At 39.3% G+C, this 23445-nt stretch overlaps 1 protein-coding gene across 3 annotated transcripts in view; it reads right to left on the bottom strand.

The window, feature by feature from the left end:
* Positions 1–5677: 5677 nt before the first annotated feature.
* Positions 5678–23445, bottom strand: part of LOC123984700 (copine-8) — a 95044-nt gene continuing 77276 nt past the window's right edge. For all 3 annotated transcript variants that reach the window (XM_046071748.1, XM_046071750.1, XM_046071749.1), the window contains 7 exons: positions 21387–21433; positions 19917–20098; positions 18976–19103; positions 15621–15723; positions 14402–14459; positions 14137–14210; positions 5678–8971 (listed from right to left, as the gene is read on the bottom strand). In XM_046071748.1, the coding sequence (XP_045927704.1) occupies positions 8783–8971; positions 14137–14210; positions 14402–14459; positions 15621–15723; positions 18976–19103; positions 19917–20098; positions 21387–21433 (781 nt within the window). In that variant the 3' untranslated portion in view covers positions 5678–8782. The remainder of the gene's footprint in view (positions 8972–14136; positions 14211–14401; positions 14460–15620; positions 15724–18975; positions 19104–19916; positions 20099–21386; positions 21434–23445) is intronic.

Raw genomic sequence — 23445 nt, 5'->3', positions numbered from 1 at the left:
TGGTGGAAATGGCATCAATTATTGGTCGTACAGTTGGGAGATAAAAAGACAACAAACCCCTCCTAATACATACAACAGTACTTTGATGTACTGTTAACCCCATTTTTTCACACTGCTCAACAGATCGCTGGAATCCATTCTTCTTCATTTTATCCCTGAATATTTTGTATACCTATTCACCAAAACAGGAAAAGAAAGTGTTTTTTTTAACCAATGAATAGACACATACAGTGGTACTCCTCCTGCTATGATTGAATATTACATTTTAAAACCTTTATCTGGTTCAGTCATATTGAATATGCTGGTACTGTCTGCTTTGTCACAGAGGTCAAGGACCTCCTTCATATTTGGTTGAACAGTTTTCCATGTGCAAAGCGAATACATTGTTTTTTCTCCAGAAGACACTAAAGTGATCTCAAGCCTTTGACAACGATGGAATTAATGAATATTGTGTTTCCTGGTCTTTCTGAAATATTTTTAACATTGATAGCTACATAGATTTACATCAAGACAGAAAGAAAGCACACAGTATTGCCACCTAGGGCTCTACACGGCCCTCTCTGCCTGACATGAGAAGCCTCACATAATTGATCCCTGTAAATAAATAAAAAACAGTGATTTCATTTTTGCAGATATGGTCCCTCATTTCATATGGAGGTGTACAAATGTCATTATACTTCAATTTCACTTCACTTCACGCTGCCAATCCACAATTTCAGGCTTGATTTTTAGCAGGCCAAATGTGACACCAACTGAGTGAATTTGTTTTGCAAATATATGCAAATGTTCATCTGTAATAAGGCAAATTCATCAGCCAATTTTGTCTGCTCTACAAATGTATGAGTGCATTTATGAAGGGAGAAATGGATGGGCCAACACCTGACATGAATCTAATACACAGAAGAGGGCTGATGGTGATTGATTGGGCCCTCTGTGGACAGCAGGACACTGTGTGCATACTTCCATGTCACTGTCAGCCATCTTTATTATCAACAAAATGTTGATGTATTTACTCTGGGTTTCTTACTTTTTTTTCTATGCAAGACAAAAGCCATCCATTCTGAAATGTCAGTGTCTTGTTAAAGTCTGCACTATGACAATCTGGAAAATTCCACTCCACTTTTTTTCATTGTTTTTGGCCAACACAAGATACATGAGGAGAATGTCTTCAAAATAGAACAGTAAATAACAGAACCCAAAACCATGACACGCAGCCTCCGTGTTGCTCATCATGGAGACAATTGGCAATTAATCCTTATGTCATCGACTCCACATCTTCCTCTATAGGACATACTGTTAACTAAAGTGACAGGCCTGGTGGTGACTACGTGTCAACAGAGCGTGTGACTGATCATCAAGCCAGAAACAGATGCACAGTGAGATGGAGTTTGAAGGAATATCGCTAATTGCGATTTGCATACTAATGATGTTACAGCAGCTCACGTTGACATATATAATGGTGATTAGAGAGTGAAAGTGATTGTAGTCATTATAAAGTGAGCCTGAAGCAGACAAGAAGCTTCACAGGAAGGGTTGTTACCAGAGAGTTACAGGTTGGTGAACGCAGGTTGCCTGTGGTGTCTTGCTATGACAGTGAGTAGCAACAAGCCAATAAAGTTACAGCAATAGACAGGGCATTTATAAGTAATTTTATGTGAGCTGATGGTTCGAACGTTTTTAGCAAAATGTATCAAAGCAGCAACATAAACATAAGAACAAGTCCCTAATTAATTCTACTCATGCACCAACCAACCCACAAGATTATTGGTTCCCAATGTCAATGCCCACAGGTTGTGACCATTCAACCAAAGGGTCATTATTCCTTCCCATATTCTTTTATTTGAATATAATGGTGCAGTTGGCTTTCTTTGGAGGACAATCAAGGAAATATGTGGAGGCTTTTTGCATTGAAAAAATTGGTTGATTGTAACACGGTCTCATGAACCTACTTATGTTTATAATGTACTTGGCTGAAAACACTGAATAAAGGTGTATTACAGATTTGCATGCACAGCATTTAAAACAATTTGTTTAACATTGTGGGAATTACTCTTACTTTAGTTATCTTGCAGAGAGTTATATGAGAAGAACGATACCACTCTAAAGTCTGCGCGTTTAGCATTAAGCTAGCGGTGGGAGGTGATTAGCATGGAGAACAGCTTGCAAAAAGGTTGATTTAACAGTTTGTGAGCTTTAGAGGTATGTATATTTTGTTTAGCAAAGCTAGCTTTCTCCCTGCTTTTAATGCAATCAAAGCTAAGCCAATCACTGCCAAGCTCCAGCTTCTAATGCACAGACATGAGTGAAATCGATCCTCTCATTTGACATTTGGAGAAAATAAATATGTGTATTTCCCAAAATGTTAACCAATTCCTTCAAAGTTTTAATGAACTTTGTTAACCTCTCTCATAGTAGCAGTAGGAAGACATTCACTATACTGCAGCAAAACTCTGAAGCCCTCCTGTCACTTCCATTCACTCTGAATGGCAGCAGTGAGACTGAGATTATCTTAAAATGCTGACAAAAACAAGCTGGATCGTGACTTTTGAAAATCAGGGATCTCAGCACCTGTCAAAGTACTTGCTGAGCTATTGAGTGTTGATGAAGAACCCTATCAACCCCCGGCAGATAAGCAGTACAAATTTGGGTATTTTCATCTGACAGGGCATTGACAGCCTTTAAGTCAGTAATTGGCTCTTTAAACGTGCCAATTACTCTCCGAAATAAATACTGAGGAATAAATATTTTTTAATTTGAGATTTTAGGAAGTAGTTGGCATCTCAGCAGGCAGATGATAGATTCAGAGGAAGAGGAGAGGAATGACAGAAAGAGAAAACACAAACACTAAGGAAAGGGAAAAAATGTGTAGAGAAGAGAAAATTTAAGGGAAAAAACTCCAACTGAGCTCCAGCAACTTTTATGTTTAATATGAATATTTATTTAAAAATCCATAGTTCGATACAGAAATAGTCATCTATTATATGTATTATCAGACAATCAGTACTTCAGCCATGCTTTCTCTGATTAATCACAATTTCAAAAAAGTACAAGATATTTTTTTCTCATAATTGAACTTGTGCAAAGAAAACTCACCAGAAAGCAATATAAACACTGACACAAAATAGATAACAATTAATTCCTTTAAACAATTCATGTTTCTGAAGAAGGCATCGCACAATTCCAAGAAAATCTGTGAAAGATTTAAGGCCATTTTGTACAGTTAATTTTAATATAGATTTTTATATCTCAAAACACTCAGTTTTTAACAAAAGGAACTGGTGCATCCTTTGTAAAACTGTACATGCAAACATAGTGCACGTTGTAAAGAAGATATGACAAGCATACAATATATTATTTGGATAGCTTTAGTAAACAAAGATCTTATGTGTCTTAACACCTCACATGGTCTATTAAAACACTCTTATAAAGGTGCCACACGGGCACGCACACGCACACACACGCACACACACACACACAAAGTATATTTATATCAAACACATGCATGCACACACACACACACACACACACACACAAACACACTATACACACTTTTGTAGGGCTTGGCAATGTTAGTGAGCTGTAAGTTGCACTATGATGGAAAAAGGGTGGAACATATTAAAAGGTTGAAAAGTTATAATAATATCTATGCACCCAAAGCAGACAAACACAAAATAACTGGCACTGATGACTACGGCCATAATGGGTGTGACTATGGAAGCAATGCAAGGCCAAGATAATAAAACATTTTATTAGCAAATGAAACTGCAGAAATGTTGAACATTTAATACCACTGAATTCGTATCATTGAAATATATTAATCTGAAACCCATCTCTCTGAATTATTGTAGTTTAAATTCACCTCTTTGAAGATTTTTTATGCAATTTCAAAAACCTTTTTTCCAGGTGCACAAATCTAGATTAAAAAAATTCAAGTTTCAAGGTTTGAAGTCACTCAACCGAACCTCTCTTCTTTGGATCATGTGACTGATAGGATGGAGGTTTGATTGACTCAATTCAGACTCGACTGCTTATCCTTGGTAACCCAAGCATTAAAAATTTTGGCTTGAAATCCGGTGTCTAAATTTCACTAGTCCAATTTCAGCAACATTTAGATCAGCAATGACCAATTAGTTTTGAGTAACTTGAATAAGGAAGCTCAGCATAAATGTAATCAGGAAGACTATCTTTATACCACACTCATTTTCCCTCTCTGCTCTCTCCGACTGTCGGCATTTAAGCTTTCAGTTAAAGCAACCACATGTTGCCAATCACATTGTCAAACCTTAAATCTGTTCTGCTTGCTGTCAGCTGTCATTTCAATGCAAAATCGCTACAACCCTCCTCTGACCCATTCACCTCAAGTTTATCATAACCAGGCCTAGGTCAAGTCCACTCCTCATCCCATCCAGTGTCTAGACTCCATCAGGGGGGTATCCGATACTACTCACTGCTTCAACACCCTCTTTAAAATATGATGATGTCACACTGGGGTCTAATTGCCTATTGACATTCACATATGTTATTGTACACAAGGCAATAAAGTATCTTCTTATCAGTCAGAATGAAGTCTGTCCTGATTGAGTTGTTATATGGACACCAAATGACTGAATTTGCTAACCCTAAAAAAAAGACACATTTTGCACATATTGCACAACTTAGGTAACCTAGGAAATATTTCAAAGAAGGTATTTCAAACCAAATTAATTCAGATATGTTGTTTTCACAATAACATATTTAAAAGCTATAGATTCAGCGATGATGTAATTACAATTACATTACATTAAGCATTTTGCAAAGATTTCACAGTTTTAAGTTGCCGTAATAAGAGTTGTTACGGCCTTTCTTTCCTTCCATCCTGTGTCGACAAGCCTGGTCATTTAGATGAAATGAGCATGAAGTAAGAGATGCATTTTCCTTCCCTGAAAGGATTCTCTGAGGAACACATGACTTGAAGCAGGAGGTAGTTAGCGGCATGACAGGGGCATCCTGTAGGCTGTTTGTATAGTATATACACCACATAACCACAGCATCCTGGGTTTGAATCTGGCCAGCCAATTATCAAGTTAAAAAATGGCTCGGAGCAACGTGGAAGTCGTCAAAAAGGTGAGTACATTTATTTTTACCTCGGTCCCTAAGTCACATTATTTCTGTTGGGTCATGTTTAAATATTTAAAGCGAGATGATGTAAGTTTTGAAAGAAGAAATGACACCTCTTACAAATAAAAAAAGTGAATTCATAAGCAATAAAAATGCATCCTTTCTCTATTTAATACTCTCCAGGTTCTGCGACAACAGCTTCACAAACTTATATTGCTGTCTAACTAATACTGAGTCTATTTGACGCTTTTCTAGTTTAGTCTAGTACGTGTGTTCAACTAGAATTTATAGTAATTTCACAATTACTTTGATGGGTGCAGTGTTATCATAACTGATAAAACCAATAGCCAGGGCGACAAAAATAATAAACAATAGTTTTCCTTTAAGAGGTGGTATTATGCTCATTTATGCTCAGTGAGAAGACGGTAGACACAGCTTCGGTTCAGCAGTACATGTTGCCGACCAGCTTGGCAACATAGACTGGAGCAAGAGTTTCAGAGTGGTGAGTTATTAATCTGTAACAAAAGTATCTTTCATCCATAAAGTTTTAACTGAGCTCTGTCTCTACATCACAGTTACAACTTTTCTATTGAGTGCCTGGAGGGTAGCTAGTGTTTGGAAGGGAGAGGAGAGGTGTGTGCTGCATGTTATTCCACTGGTGTTTTTGAGGGCGTGTCGGACTATGAAAGGGAAGAAGGGAAGTGGCTGGACTACAAACAAGCATTGTTTTCTGTGGGAGATAAGAACTCCCTTTGGGGTGGACTTTGGGCTTTTTCACTTTGCAAACCTAGTACATGCACAAATATAACAATAAAGGAGTGGGAAAAAGCCAAAAAGCATAATACCACCTCTTAAACGTCTTCTCGTAGTTGTCATCTGTGTTGACAGTGGCTGCTGAAAAAAGCTTGCTTTTATCTTTGAATACAGAAATATCTCTCTACAAGAAGGGACTCGTGCTAAATTGTCACTAAAGACTAACATCAGACACTTAGCTGACTTGTAGCAGGTATTCTCACATCCCCCAAAACTCCCTTCCCTGCCTTTCCAATCAACAAAAACTAAAACTAAACTAATAAACTCATCTCTGATGTGAGTTTACAGTAGCTCTGCTGAGGCAGCAATGAGCTTGTTATTTTGACCTGCAGTTCTGGTGATGTGTCCAGCTATGCTTTAAACGCACTGGGTGGCTGCGGTAATGTGACTGCACTGGCTTACACACACACACACACACACACACACACACACTTGTACCATATCTGCACTCTGCTACAGTGGCAATACAGGAGAGGATTATGAGAAAAGAAAGATGAACTTGGGAATCTCAAGCAACTAGAAAAGGCAGCAATGTCGAATATTCAAAACAAATTGTGTACAAAAAAAGTCAGTTACAAATAATCACATTTGTAAGTTTTAAGATCACTGCAATGCTTAAATATCCTTTTACATTTCTGCAATGTGACTCACTCACTATCCAATAAATGTTAAAATGTCCCTGCATTCTAACTCTTTGTAAGACTTTTTAAACATGTAATTTAATATAATCTCATTCACATTTTCACTCATCATTGAAACAAACTTTCATTACAACACTGAACAATCCTTCCACATTCATGACAAAAACACAACTCTCATTCTTCATTAGACGTCACCTAGAGACGATCATTCGGTAATAAATCAGAGACTTGTTGGATGTCGTCAGTGACTGACAGGAATTGTACAAATCATCCTTTTACATATGATTGGCACAGATAAATATACACTGTTAAACAAACATATAAAAAGCTATTTCAAAGCTAAAGGTGCAATAAAAATTACACACCAAAAAATTAAAATGGAACAAAAAGCCAACATAGGGAAAGTGTGTTTTTCTCTGCATTTTTGACCACTGGGCTCTTTATGCTCAAACAGTATTTAGTTTGAGAGCAGCTGCTGTCGTTTTGAACATGGGATAGGGACGTGGTGTTAGACGACACAATGAGACGAAACCCCTGGGCACGTGGGCATTCCTATTGCCAAGGCAGTTTGGAAGAGAACAGAGTAAGCGAGAGAGAGAGAGAGAGAGAGAGAGAGAGAGAGAGAGAGAGAGAGTAGCTATGCTTTCATTCAGAAGTCAATGAAATGCTACGTAAAAATATAAAAGGCTGGAGAACAGAAATTGCACAATTTGAGTTTTCATCTTCTTGGGTTAAGCAAACAAACAAGCATTTGAAATGTCAAAAAGGAATACATTTGTTCTTAAATGTTTGCTAAAGTTGGCCATATTTCTTTGAGAGTCTACAGCCATGTTGCTCTGTCAGGTTGAACAGCTGCGTCTATTGTCAGCATGCTGACATGCTAGCATGCATAATAAAAATGCTAACATTATGATGTTTGCCAGGTATAATGTTCAACCTCTTAGTTTAGTGCATTAGCATGCTAACATTTGCTAATTAGCACTAAACACAAAGTACAGCTGAGGCTGATGGGAATGTTATGAAGATATTTGGTCAAAAACCAAAGTATTGGAAATGTTTTACATTTTGACCTGATGATGGCGCAGATGAAAAGTAGAAAAATGGTGGAACAGATCTTTAAAATTTCAAATATTAATTTGGAAGCGGTATGCAGTGAATATGAACCATTTAAAGCCGAATGTGTCAAGTGAACCAAAGGAAATTCCTTTGCTATTCATCACATTCGTCTTCTGATGAACAAAGCCAAATTATGCATTTTCTGTTCAACTCGTCTATTTTAACCTGCAAAAGAAAAGTTGGATGGAAACACAGCTAGTAAAGTGACAGAGGCATTAAAGAAAAGAAAGTGAGAGAGAGAGACTGAAAGAAAAGCTGTAACAGGGAGACAGATTTCTCAGGCCTGACAGCAGTGCAGGCAGACAGACAGACAGACAGGGTGAAGGGACAAATGGAGATACAGGCAGACAGACACTCACCCCCCACAGACAGGCAGACAAACGGATGGGTAGAAGAGGTAGTGCAGGGCCACTATATGCATGCACTTGACTGAGGCTACACTCATGCAAAAGGTTAATACGGACACTAGAATACAGTACGGTACAGCACGGTACGGTACAGAAGGGCTACCAGGACCTGCACTGCTGCTACCTGACACACACGTGAGAGTGAGGGAGAGAGAGAAAGAGAGAGAGAGAAAGAGAGAGAGAGAATATTACAAGCTTCATATTGAAACTTTGTGTATATAAAAAGTATCAACAGTAAAAATCCTTGTTACCGTTTACTGTAAACAATGAGTGAGTTGGAAAGAGATAGAGAGAAAGAGACAGAGAAAGAAGAAATTCCATATGTCCAGTTATTTACAGAAAAAGTTCATTTAAGATCAAGTGATTCCTTAAGTTTGTCTGGAGACATTCTCTTTACAATATTTCCAAAGAGGTGTCCTTCATTTCCTCTTTCTTTCCTTTCTTCTTTATTTCCCAGCTTGAATTCAGACTCTCCAAATTCTCTCTAAAGCCTGTCCAGGTTCCAGACAGTAACAGGAATGCTTGACAGTGGAAGTAAACAGACTCTCATTGGCTTTTCCTGTCCGCAAAAGCAACACTCTCCTGGTCTGACATGCAGCTCCCTGAACACAAGAACAAGGCATGGAGAGCAGCTTTAGGGAAATGGAAGTATTTTGTACGTGAAGTTCAGCTAACCCCTGACTCAGAAACCTTCCTCCTCCTGGCTCCTCATATCTGGGTTTGGATGGGCTGCCCTGGCGGCGTGTAGGGAGGCGGGGCTGGCGACGGCTTGATCCCGCGGGTTCTCATGTAGGAGAGGAACTGGTCGGGGATCTCGGCCAAGACGTCTTTGGCGAGCCGGGCCATGCTAAGTATGTGGTTCCCCGTCCGGTCTATGTAGTCCCTGAATGGGACAAACTGAGAGGAAAGAGAGGGGAAGAAATTGATTAAAGGCACTTTTTTCAAAAGAAGAAGTAAATAGGCATGGCTGTCCTTCCAAGCTTTTTCACATATTGAAGCCTTGTGCACAGGGCTGTAGTGAGAGAGGTGATATAAGTGTAAGGAATGGATTAACAGTGTGTTTATCTGCTCTAACATAAGCTGCAAACATTAGCATGCCTGGCTAACTAGAATCGATTGTTATTAGATTATCAACTCATCATGTATATAGTCCTTAATTAACTAGCTAGCTACACAGCAGATACAGTCGACTAGAGACAGTTGTTATTTTAGCCGCAAATTTGTCAGTTGCTGGACAGAAATGATAACCAGCCTTTTGTCTACCTCTGTCTGACAACCAGGACCCATTGTTTGAAAAATACTAAGATTTTGATTTTGATTTTGAGGGATAAACCTGCCATGGTTATGCCATGGTCACTGTAAACTGCATTTATACTGTACGAGAATGGAAAGCTCCAACTGTAACTAAAGGGGGTACGGCTTCGCAATTAAAAGATGAGTGGACAGTGGAGAGGAAAAAAGTCACAGAGATGAAGATTGAAGAAAAAAAGCAGGTGGAAGAACAGAGGTGAGAAAGAAGGTTAAGAGCAGAGGGTGAAATGTGTGGAAGCAAAAAATGTCAGGGGTAATGATGATTTCAAATCATATAACACATTTCATCCTCTTTGTTTTTCAATTGCTTTGTTCACTATTTTAAGAGGAGGGAGCTCTTATGAATCTTTATAAAAATCCTATCATCTTTCCAGCATAGATCACAAATTGGCGCTGCTACAGAGAAGAAGGTCTACTCTAATTAAAGCCCTGCAGATTCGCCTTATTTTCTGAAATGAAACTCTGGCATCTGGTTGTCTGGTGGACAGGAAAGGGTTGAATGTCAAAACTTTCTCTTAAACAACACTTGGTGAAGAACCTGATCCCCAAAGTCAATGAGATAAGCGGAAAATGTGGACAAAAAGAAAGTGTAAATTGGCAATGTCACGTTTTTACTGAGACTATTAGAAATTAAAGTTCGCTGATGCCGGTTGGAGCTGCCGGTGTGAAATTGTGCAGCTTGAGGTTTTTTAAGACAGAGAGAGGAGACAGACACAGGGCCAGCAGCTACATACCAAGAACTCGTTAGCTCTAGCTCTAACATAACTGATTCATAATGGATTTATTTAACGTGTTTTGGTCACTTCTGGCCAATATCCAATTGAGAAAAAAAGATTATCTAAACTTGTTAATCATCACAGTTTACAGGCTGACTTCCTAGTTCAACTATGACTTCCTATAAGTGTGCACACACAGTGATCCTGTGCATTGGGAGGTAATTTTGGGTATGTTTACTTTAGCTTTTACTGCCAGTTAAGTGTTTTAGATAATCTGGCTAAACTGTTTACTTCTTTTCAACCTGTTTGCCTGCCAGCTTGTGTTTATTGCCCTGTCAGTAGCTACTGGACATCATGTTCCCAGGTCTCAGAAATTAACTAGATGAGTTTGAAATGTTATCATAATTGAAAGGATTATCTATAATTATTTATTCCTGTTATCAAAACTATGAAAATAAGTTTTAATAAGAAAGAAAAAGAAGAGAATTGACCCTACGCTAAGCCACGCCCCCCCCCCTTAGTTACTGTTGCTAAGTCCGACAAACTGTTAGACCTGTCGGATTTTTATCATAGCCACTGTTTATCTGTTTATCACTGCACTCCCCGGACAAATATTGTACAAAAAGTTTTGCAAAAAGCAATCTCAGAAAGAAGCAGACAGTTTTGCAAATACATTGTGCATTTGAAGGTTTATTCAGGCTGTCAAACTGACGTGAAAAAAATAAAGACAGAAGCTAAAGCCCTACCGATCACAGAGTATAAGTGAACTACCACATTACCTCACTATTGAGAAAGAGTACATCAATATTAAGAATCAAAACTGTGCCTGTACGGCTGGGTAGGTCTATAGTTACTATTACAATCATTAAAACAGTAGGGTTTTATAACGTTACATTCAGTAGTAATTTAGCTAGCGTTAGCTAACTAACATTACTACTATATAACAATCTACAGCCTTAATTTTTCTGGATTTGTTTTACATTTTGGAAAGGGAATAAATCGTACTTCTCCTTTTAACCTCTCTGGGTATTGTCATTATTATAAGTCCCCCAGGAACAGCGTTTGACCATAGCTTGGAAAAATACAGCAAACAAAGCTAGAAAACGACTCCTTTTGCATTAAAGTATCGGAGCATGGCCATGAAACTGACGGACCTCAGTTAGCGAGTCCTATACTGCGTTGTGATTTGCCAATTGTGTATTCGGGGGGTGGCTTAGCGAAGGTTCAATTAAGAAATGAAAAGCTTGCTATGGCAGCACTTTTAGAAGCAGCAGCTGGAATCTCCTTCAAACTTCGCTACACTTTCGTTTCTTATCTGTTTTTTTCCGGCCAAAACATGCGTTACCTCTGACATAAATACAGTCACTGGAAGATGAAGACGGAGTTTTTGGATTAAAGAGCAGCAGACCACGATCCACCCGTCCCAAACAAAAGGACCAGGGTGCGGTGATTGACCAGAGGAGAGGAAAGAGAGCCAGGAGAGGAGCCATGCTGGCCCAGCTTGGACTAAATTCAGCTCCTAAAGATCCGGTCTTGACAAAATGAGACTCATGTTGACTAAGCAACGGAATTCAGAGACTGTTGTGCCCACATCGTTACAGAGACCAGACCCATCAACATCCCGGATCAAGTACTCGGGAGGTGGTCCATGTTCCGAGCTGTCAGCGCAAGACCCCGACAAGAGGAGGTGGACTCCGTGTTTCACATCGATGATGCTTGGTGCACAAATGCAGTTAAGATGGACTCTGTTTGCCAAATGTCAGACTCTTTATTGGGAAGATGATCATATTGTCATCTGGTTGCTGCTGTTTACATTCACCTCAGATGCAAATTCAAACAATGCACAGTGAAATGTTCAGGGTGTGTATATTTATATAAATAACTGTATTGTATTATTTTATTTTATATGTTACCATATTTTAATATAGGCCTCCACCTAATTATATGTTGTAGCACGAAGGAATTACAAATTTCATTTCGTTATGCAGCCTTGTGCTGTATAATGACCAATAAACAACATTGTACCTTGAATAGAGGGAATTATTCTTTAAATCACTACTTTATTTGTAAAGTTTGTGTATATTTACAATAAGCTTTCCTTTTTGGGACCTGAATGAATGCACTATAATGTCTTGGGGCTCAACAAAGTTTCATTAAAGAAGCAGCTACCACACATTGTTAGAGTGCCCCTTCACCTCAAAACAGAAGTCACATTCAAATCCAGACTTACAAACACATGTTGTTGTTGTTTTTGTTGTTGACTTCTTTAACCATCGCCGACCCCCCTGCTGTGACTCATTACCTACATCTCAAGACTGCTGCCGCCTTCACAATCCGAATTTGCTCGTTGTGATGAGATAAATGCTGGCACACTGTATGTCGATGACAGTTACTTGTCACGGATCTTCACAGGTTGAATGCCCCTTACATGGATGATACTGCTGAACTAAATGAGGACAGATATGAAGCTGTCCCCATACCATTTGCTTAACGAACTGCTGTCACCTACAATCATAAGATCATACGAGAGGCCAATCTGTATTGGAAACCCTCGCTGGGAAAAGTAAACCTCACCATGTCAGTCAGGGTTATTAGCTAGCTGATAATGAGAGCCTGTAGGCAGAACTGGTGTAATGTTCCAGTGCTGAAACTTAGTTTTACACCATCTCAAGGTCTTTTCTCCTTTAGAATGCCTCCGTGTGTGTATGTGTGTGTGTACTTCAGCTTGTTAAAAAGCCAACTAACGAGCGTGCTTCCTTCGCCCACGTGGGCTGAGGCAGGGTGTGAGGGAAAAAGACATGACTGCGGGAGTATAAAAGGTCATGGAGGAGGAAAAAAACAAACAAACTTCTCACTCTGAATGTTTGCATTTCTGTTTTTTGTCTTGATGCCAGGCAGTGACATAAGTATGAAAACTTGTCGTTGTGGGCTGATCATTACAGCAAAACAAACTACAATTAAATATGAATACAGGCTGAAGTAATGCCTATTAACTTTTTGGATTTTGGGCTGCCAATCTACTTTCCAATAGCATTGTTTTGTGCATTTTCAACACAATTGTTGTTTTCCACTCAGTAGGGAACTTCTTCATATCTCAAACTCCACATGGGAAAATGGAAGGAAAGGAAGAACTGCCAAAGAGGCAAAGTAAAAAGGTGCCCTCTGATATGGCTAAGTTGTAGCAGCTTGGTGAAAAACTCACATGCTTTTACTTCTGTCCATAGTGTGCTTCCAAGTTCCCTTCTGTTTGACTGACTGCGGGCCCCGAGCTGCCCTGTGGGCTTTTAAAGCCGTACATTAGGGCAAAGTTAGAGCTGAGGGTCTCTGTTCATCCACTTTTATGAGAGAGACTCAGATTCTGGGGAGCTGTGTGCATGTGCGACCTGGATAGGACATGCGTTTTTAAAATACATCAACATCGAAATCCTTCTGCAAAGGTTTGATTTTGAAATGTCCAACATTTTCCAACGTGTCACTGAATGAGTTTTGATACTTTTGCATAATTAAGTGAACGAATGATGACTGGCAGCAGTCTTATGACCTGGTGTAGTGGGGCAACTGCCCTGGGGCTCTAGAACTCCAGGGGCCCCAAAAGCTCCAGGCTTATTGTGTGTCAACTGATTTGATTGTTATTGTGTTTGGGAATATGCACCAGTAAGTGCTACTTGACATTATAAGAGACCTTTTATTGATCTAGTTTTTAAGACATTTGTTACCTCAGTTTCGTGCTTCTAAGTATTCCATATGTCTAAATTAATGTGTTTAGTTAAATTACCATGGAGCAAAATTGTGAACATTAAACAGAGAAAGGGAGGATCACAGGGTTAATAGGGTCCCCTCAACTAATATTTGCCCCGGTGCCTTCTAGTTGGTTAATTTGGCCATGATTTCAACTGCTGGTGGTTCTCAAAATCAACATCACATTTAAAATACCTAGTCACCTTCGTCATTAGGATGAAAGGATCTAGGTGGTCAAGTTGCAGAGCTCATATGTAATATAGCAGTGGGGAACGGTGCGAGAGAAAGAGTGTGTACCTGAACAATGTCCCTCTCAGCATATCTTCCTCTGGATGAGATTCTGACTTCATCACCGTCCAACTCAACCATGGCTGAGGAGAATTTAAAAAAGAAAAAACACACATGTGCATTTTTTTTCTTACTGTTGTTACATTCTATTAAAACACCTACAGAGTGGCCAGTAAAAGCCTGCAAAAGACATACAACTACTATACATTCTATAGAGCATAAGCAGAAGTTTCTTCTACATAAATATTACTAACAAAAGTTCTTGTTGACTTACCATCAAATTCTGCTGGTCCCACCCCCACGATGATGATTGACATTGGCAGACAGGAGGCCTGCAGGAGACGAGAGGAACAATGAATACTGGATACATTTGAAACCACGTGTCCACCGATGTTGGTTGTTAGCAGGATAAGGATAAGCTACAGGTGAACATACACAGCCTTGATCTTCATCATTGGTAAACAAAGCATCAAGGGTCATGGTGGATTGCAAACATGTATAAGTGCATACATTATGTGTAAGTATGTGTGTGAATGTTTGATATGTGTGTTTTCCACAGCACCTCCTGAAGCCCTGCGTGAATAATATTAGAGACGAGAGAATCAGCAATGCGGCCCGAGCTCGGAGACAGATTTCAAATGACGTGTGTGTGTTCAGTGTATTTGTATAATGTAAAAAAAAACCTCAGGCAACAGAGCAATAGATGATATTTTCAAAACAAAAAATTTTCATTTTTGCTCCCCTCGGTAAAGGTCTTTTTTTTTTTACATCTCTGCCGCCCTTTGCTCTCTTTTTTTCCCCCACTCTCTCATCTCTGCCACCTCCCCCTACCCTGTTGCAGCCTTTTCCTGTTTCAGCAACCTTTTCTCCTTAACCCATCCTCTCCTCTCTGTCTCTGCTTTCAAAGGCCTGAGATGGATCACTGCCTTCACAAAAATGGCTGCCATTCATTTTGTTTGCATTCTGCATCGCACTCTGGCTTCCCTCTGGAGCATGCTACGGCTTGACAGTGATGGAGAGGAAGGATGGAGGATGAATTACAGTAGTAAATGCCCTCCAGTCACATTATATTTCTGTTGGCATTGCAAGCAACGATGGATATGTAGAGATGAGCAAAATATGTGTCAATACAAAAAAAAACAACCCTTATGTTTATGCACACTCTGAGACTTTTACACTGCGTGGACTTGGTAGGTTTACATTGTGTGTTTGTAAGGCAATCAATATGTGCCTTACCATGCAGTAATTCCATTGTCAATACAGGCATTGACCAGCCTAACAAGGCCTAATTAGGAAATATTATCCAGTTATCATGCAAAGACAGATTTTTGCTCTAAGTTCAAGCCACTATGCATTATGAAATACTACACACACCACCGCATAAGTACTGTAGAGGCTTTGAATGAACAGAATGACTCAGGTTTTCGTGAGCTGTCTAGTTTCATCTTTTGTTTTTTAGGGGTCAGGCTAACAGCTACAGTAGATATCCTTACGTTGACAATAGACTCCTTGGTCTGGGCCATGTCTGAGATAACGCCATCTGTGATGATGAGGAGCACAAAGTACTGGGAGCCATCCTTCACTGAAGCTGCATACCTACACACAAAAACACACAAAATCATCTTCATCATACGGTACCCAGCTTTTTCCCAGATAAAAAATATAGCACGAGACAATAGTTGAGTGCAAATAAGGCATTACACATCCTTTGAAAATGACATCCTTAGCTCAATATGACTTTCAATCTCTCCTGCAAAGTTCAGTGTGATTTTTCACTCCCATGTCAGTCGTGAACCGACTGTCACTTTTATTTACACACTAAGATTATTTCAGTCGCTTCGGCTTCTGCTAAGCTTCACCTTACTGCACCATGAGGTTGGATCTATGTGTACGTCTGCCTCCGCCCCACCGGAAATAACTGATATTTAAATGTCTCTCACTGTAGATGATCACAACATAGCAGAATGAGAACGATGGAGCGTTGAAGAGCAGGGGAGGAGAAGTGAATAACTACTAAGCTGTATGTGGGAGTGAAGCAAGACATATTGGAGAAAAAGCGGGGTTGTTATGGAAGTACGATGGCGGTCGACAAACAGCGGAGAGGAGGTGGAGGTGCTGGGATTTCACATGAGGGATGAGGGAAAAAAACAGGGTGAGGACAACAGCCCGTACTTGGTAAAATCCTGTAAACAGGCTTGAAGTTGGCAAATAGGCAATACAGCGGCAGAAAGATACATTTATCTCCAACTAGTTTTAAAAGTTTTTAACGAGGTGTAGGAGGATGAGTTTGTAGAATATGTGCTGACTAGTCTGCTGCTGGGCTGAACCAATTCTTGAAGTTAAAAGCAAACAGCAAAAACAAAGTTAATGAGATGTAGTCTGGCTGAGAGAGGGTAGGGGTTTACAGTAAATATATCTCATATATTTTATACTTGCAGGGATTGCGTGTTTGGATTAAAACATTTTTTTTGCTACTTTATATTAGATTGTTTGTGTTTTGCGTTCTGTCTTGTTGTTCTGCCTTGACCAGGAAGAGTGCTTCAGTAACAGATGGTACAGGGCGGCACGAACAAAACTGCAGGGCAGACTTAGAGAATGCAGTAGGAAAGGGTGACACAAACAAAACAAAAAAAGAAGAGAGAACAGTGGGAATAGAACAGTGGGAGAAAATGGAAGACTAGGAATAGTAGTTCTTGCCAAGAGTTAGATGAGAAGATCCACCCAGTAATAAAATACCCCAAAATCACTAATTATTATATCTTGTTTGGTTAATCCTTCCAACCCCTCAAGTGCAACACATAACAAATTACCCCCTGTAAAACACTTTACACATCAGTTTTTTGTATGGTTTAAACAAACGAGATACATGTTAGTTAATTAGTTTTGGAGGTGCTGGAAGGCAGACATTGTTAATTTGGAGTCAGGCCAGCTGTATCCCCGTTTCCAGTCTTTATGCCACTAGCACCTCTAAAGTTCTGTTTGCGTTTAGATTAAACAAACAAGATACAACATGTAAATTAGTGAGCTTTAGAGGTGCTACTAGGCATCATGGTTGTGGCTTTATTATTTCCTGTTTTATTTTGTTAAATGCTTCCTCTTGTGTCTTTGCAAACTTTTACTTTCCCTTTTTGTGTGTTTCCTGTTTTACTTCAGTATTTTTCTCTCATCTCATTAAGGTTCACTTCACTTCCCCCTTGCGTGATGCTCCTCCCTGATTGAGTGTCCTGTGTCTCATTATTTTGTCCTCACTATTATGTTTAGTCTTGCTGTACACTGACTGCTAAGGGGGTAACCCTTACCAGGGGCTAACCTGATCTGCCTGTGTTGTCATCATTTTGGCCCAAACCCTAGATTTCCTGCTACCCATTTAGCAGTCAGTGTGATAGTAGGTGTATTTTCGAACTTTGGCAAGTGCCTCCTCTGCAAAACAAAGCTAAGCTAACTGCCTCCCCATCTTCAGCGCCGTACTCGTGTAAAGACATGACAGTGACAGTGGTATCATCTAACTCTCTGCAAGAAAGCAAGTATTTCCCGAAGTGTTTTACTGCTCTTTAAAAAGAGAGAATATCAAGATTTCGATGTAATTACAGTAAAATATATTAGTGATACGTTTGTGTAATAAAAAACAAGATGTTAGAGAGGAGCGGACAAAAGCAAAGAGGGAAGTTCATAAAGGGAGTCTGATGGGAAGAGGGAGTAAAAGGTATTCAGGTGACATTACAGGCGAAATAAAAAGCAAGCCGCTGCGTCTGTATTAGGGCTGGGCAATAAAACAATAATGATAATTATCGCAATATAATGTTCCTCAGTATCAATATAATAAATGTTCAATATATCATCAATAAATATTTGATTTAATTCATTTGAATCTTGGACAAATTAGCTTTTAATTTTGTTGAGGAAATGGGACTGAAAAAAAGATTTACTTATCATATTTTTTTAAAAAAGATTTTATCATAATAGTTTTGAATGTTCTACCCCAGATTTGTTAAGTGATCCACTGTTTGGCGTCAGTGGTTGTCAACTTCTGAACATAAAGAAATACAAAAGAAACACAAATAATTAACCATCTGGTTTCTTCACTTTTCACTCAGGAGAAAAATCAGCCTTTAAACTTGAAAGAAATAACGATTTGACATTATCGATATCAAATGATATGAAATGTTTTTATTGTGATAACATTTTTGGCCGTATCGCTCAGCCCTAGTCTGTTTTACTGCTTGTACCACCATTTCCCTTCAGATTGCCTTTGCCTCTTTATGTGTAACTACACAATTAAGATTTCAGTAAACTACCTTCTAAATATGTGATGTAACCAGATGAGAGGCTTCATTTGAGTACATCTTTTTAATCACATATTTGCATGAACGGTTTCTTAATGTCTTTTTTAATTTCAGATGTTTCTCTAGATCACGTGTCTGTGTGGCTTTCCTGCAGCAGCATAAATTATGTTCTTGTCTACACAGACACACATACAAACATGCAATCAGCTGTCGGATATTTTCTCAGTTTGTGTCCCTAGTTATTTTCTCTCCCTTGAACTCTTGTTAGCTACCTGGCAACGCCTGCCGCACAGAGCTTATTACATAAAAACTGAGAACTCCATACTGAGTGTCAATCGCGGAGAGAAATGTACTCTATGTTCTTTCACATGTACTCAAATGATTTGAAGTTCATTATACAAGCAGTGATGGCAAATACGAGAGTAAAACACTGTGCGTGTGGTATAATAATTAATGAGAAATAAAAAAACAAGACGGTGGAAAAGTAAACACAGAAAACCAGAGGATGTAAATGAGGGAAGTAGGAAAAAATGATAAAATGAAACAATTTTCATATACGTGTTACCTGGCCACATGGTTGATGACAGGGGAGAAGTTGGTGGGTCCGTAGAGCTCAACTGACTTCAGACTCTGGTAGTAGGCTTCCATCACACCATCAATACCTGTACAGTATGGGTTCTGAGGGTTCCCATTCTACATTAAGGAAAAGAGAGTAAAAGAGGATTGAGAACCATCATTTCTCTTTGCCTTTCTCTAGTGTTTTCTCTTGAAAACAGAGCCAAAAGTTAAAATAAAAGAAACAAATACAAATTAAAATGTCACATATTTAGTCCCCCAAGCATAGAAAATTCAGCTGGGCATACACTTTAATTAACAGTATCAAAAAGTCAAAGCCAAACTGTAAATCTAATGTGTATGCTCAGCCTTGCAAAAAATCTTAGCCATCTTCCTCAGTGCATGTATTAGGTTACCAATCCCTAAAGAATGAACCTCAACTTGTTTTATTCAGCTATGGGATTTTAATCTTTATGGATGTAAAGTCACATTTTTTATTTTGTCAGTTAGCGAGTGGAATAAGACAAATATACCACCAGAGGGGTGGGATTGGTTTTGAGGGGGTCCGTTGTGCTCAGGTGCTACAGTGGATTTCCCATCAGCGCTTACCCACAGCGCAGTAACAAAAGCTGTACAGCCAGTCCAAGCCTTGCACACAATCTTGTTTCATCAATAAATCGCTTAAAAACATCTGTTGATGGTGTGGTCCTTGCTAGTGAATTTGGGTACAAAACTGTGAAGAATATGTGAAATAAAAGAGCTATCTGCGACGACTTTTCATGAATTATATGAGGTTGAATTAAAACAATTCAGCTGGTTTTGATTTCAGTTTGAGCTTGTGCCACACATCATCCCTTGGAGATCAGATGGGAGATTATAAAAACCCAATGCATGGAACTACTCCACGTTTTACTACCACTGCTTCTATCTTGGTCGCCCTCCTGCTCATACCAAGGCAAATTCGTGGGAGACCCGTCCGTCAGGTGGCAGCTTCGCCCCAAATCCCAAAGCGGGAAACATCTTATCGCTGTCGTAGTCCTGGATGATTTCTCCTACTGCCTTCAGGGCCATTGCGTAGGCATTCAGCTGGTAGGGACTCATGTAGTGGAGTGAGGTGGGCTGGGCTGGGTTACCTGTTTGTGACAAAGGGAATTGAAAAGTATTGCATTACCCGAAAATCATAAATTGCCCATGAAATAAGAAATAGTATTCCAATATTAACTTTAAACAGCATCTGAGAACGCAAGAGGTTTCACAAGGTTCACTGCTTTGCGGGGGCGTATTAGGTGGGGGGGTGGGGGGGGGGAAACAAAACTTGCCATGGCCTGCTGAGAGTGAGTTTGGGCTTAAGGAAAGAGGTGCACTGGATTTATAACACTAGACAAAACGAGTGCCACTGTGAAACGGCATGTGGCACAATAATCCTTTTATTTCAATTTCATTGTTTTTATAATTGTTGGAATTCAAATTCATAATTGAGGTTATAATGGAATTAATTGCACAGCCCTAGGACACATGCACAGGTTCTGATTTCATTTCACAGTTTTGTTTCTCCTTGGATCAAAATGTGACACAAACGTATGCCTATTCTTTAATGGTATTGGAAATGGTAGTGAGTTTTTTTGGTAAAACATTGCTATCTTTAGGAAACTGCTGAGTCAAAATTTGCATGACATGTCCAATTAGGCTCAATTAAGAATGAGGTTTTTGTAGATTTCCTTTTAACCCACAAAACAAAAACCCAGCCATGTAATTAAATACCCATCTGTGTTGTCAATAACATGAATTGTCAGAGGCTGTGTGGGCTTAATGGTCCTTTATGGGCATCATTTTCACACTTGAACCTCTAAATGATATTTGTTTAATACTACTTGTTTTGTCGAATCGCTGGCTGCTATATTGAACCACTGAACAACAACAGTTCTCTAGTGGTTCTGCTAGTGATTTTGTCGGACAACAAAACCATGCGTTACGTCACTGATGGAACTAACTTGGCTGCTAATTAAGTGAAATGTTTTTTAATCTTCCTGTACAGGGCTTTTAATATTGCTATTAAAGCTGCGTTTTAACAAACTGCAGATCTCTACTAGCCCTTATTCTCAATTGAGATTAAGTACACCTCAACCTCAGACATCAACACATCGGATTTGTCTCTATTGCTGCCGCCGCCTGTCCTGCTAGGACCGAGCTCGAGGGTAGATGGATAACACAGTGCTTAATCAGGGCCATCATAGCATGTAACTGCGCTTGGCTTTAGCTGCCAGGTGTGATGGAGAGGGCTATTAGGAAACACTTGATTCCCCATCTGCATATATTTGAATAAACGCTCCCCAGGCATTCAGCGCACTTTGTGTGTCTTTATGTGGAACTCTGAATGTGTGTGCACATTTAAAGTGTGTGTGTGTTTACTGGGAGGCTCACCATTGGAAGCTGTGAAATCAATGGCCACGGTGAAGTTAATCTGTGTCCTGAGAAGAAAAAACAGAGAGGATTCATTAATCAACAATCATTTCCCCTTTCTCTCTCTCTCTCTAATATACATATACACACACACACACCTGTGATCCAGCAAGAAACAATCAGAAGAAATGAATTACAGACATAATCAGGTTAAAGTGATCAATGTTCCTCCTGCCTCTTAGCTGTGACAGTGATGACAAGAGAGTGAGTTACTAGCCTTTCACACCAAACACGCAAGCATGGCATTGCTCTGTTTGTTGTTTTTAAAACTACATTGTCCTTAACAGCTGCACATGTGAAAGTAGCATAGGCCACCCTGACTTTGCTCCCAAAATAAAAGTACACTCAACCGTGAACCTTTACCAGGTGTATCCAATGGCATTCTGGTACCCAGAGTTACATAACTGTAAACCACAATCATAATGGGACTTACATTACTGTAATAGGCATATACACTGAACAAAATTATAAACACAACACTTTTGTTTTTGCCCCCATTCATCATGAGCTGAACTCAAAGATCTAAGACTTTCTCTATGTACACAAAAGGCCTATTTCTCTCAAATATTCTTACACCTGTGAGGTGGATCGATTATCTCGGCAAAGGAGAAGTGCTCACTAACACGGATTTTGACAGATTTGTGAACAATATTTGAGAGAAATAGGCCTTTTGTGTACAGAGAGAAAAGAAGTGTTGCTCTTATAATTTTGTTCAGTATAATAATAAGAGTTTACTACAGCCTGCTAACATGCTCACAATGGCAGCGTTAACTAACATGCTGACGTTCTCAGTGTTCTCTCAATGTTTAACTATTGTCACGATCTTAGTTCATAATGTTAGCATGCTAACATTTGCTATTTAGCACTATTTGGTCATAAACTAAATTACTGGAGAAATACAATATATTGACCTGATGACACTAGAGGAAAAGTCATGGGATCACCGAAGTCATTTTACTTAATCCTCTGGGTTTCATGAATGTCTGTACAAACTATAATTACAAAAGTTGTTAGATATTTTCGTCTGGACCAAAGTGGCGGAATGACTGACTTTGCCATCCCTAGAGCCACGCCACTAGCCTGGCTAAAAGCTCAGAAGTCACTAACCAAGAGAATATGGATATCAGATTAGATGCGTTTTGTAGTTTTACATATTCCGCAATTTCACGATTAGATAACAGCCTGTAAGTAAAAATCCAGCTGTTCTGTATGATGATAAGCCCTAAAAACACACTGTCCATGCCCCTAATAAATCTCTAAAAAAAGTCTATAAGCTAACTTCCTGATTGGATGTTATTTGGCTCATGCTCTGCCTCACACAAACTTTGGACTGAGAGAAAAGACAAAAGAGATAGAGATGATGCAAAATAAGCAATATTTTATATATATATATATATATATATATATATAAGAGAGATGAAAAAAGACAGAGACAAACAACACACACCACAGCCCCCAGCATGGGAGACTGGCACGTCTCTCTTCATCAAAACATTTCATAACTTGTTAACCTGCAGGAACAGGATGTGGTTAAGTGCTTTGTCAGCCTGTCACAGCTTTTTCACACCAATCCTGACCCGCTGCCACACACATAAACACAGACACGGGTTTAAGCCTCCCTGTCTACCTTACACACATCTCCTGTAATCAGATAGAGTCAAACAGCCAGTTGCTCATCATCTTTGTCACCTCAGCAGGCCATGCTGTCCAGAGGGGACAGAATGAGAGGGAGAGAGGGAGGGACACAGGCAGGAAAAAGTTCAAGAGACATTTAATAATCCGGCCACATGTTGCAGCTTGAAAAATAAGGAGGAAAGAGAGGAAAGCCCTGGCACATATTTTATGCTCCCAAAAAAAAGGTCATTCAGATGCTGTCAATGTTAGAGTTGAGCTTCAACAGTGCTGTATAGGCAAGTCTTTGCTTCCTGAGTTTGTTTGTTATCCTAAGATTTAAATGAGGAATGTCTCATTTAAATGAGGAAAATCTGTGATTTTGAGATAATGTGTTTTTGTTTGTGTG

The sequence above is a fragment of the Micropterus dolomieu genome, linkage group LG16 (assembly GCF_021292245.1).
Source record: "Micropterus dolomieu isolate WLL.071019.BEF.003 ecotype Adirondacks linkage group LG16, ASM2129224v1, whole genome shotgun sequence".
Taxonomy (NCBI): Eukaryota; Metazoa; Chordata; class Actinopteri; order Centrarchiformes; family Centrarchidae; genus Micropterus; species Micropterus dolomieu.
Note: the sequence above shows the minus strand (reverse complement) of the source record. Positions and strands in the feature narration are given on the sequence as shown.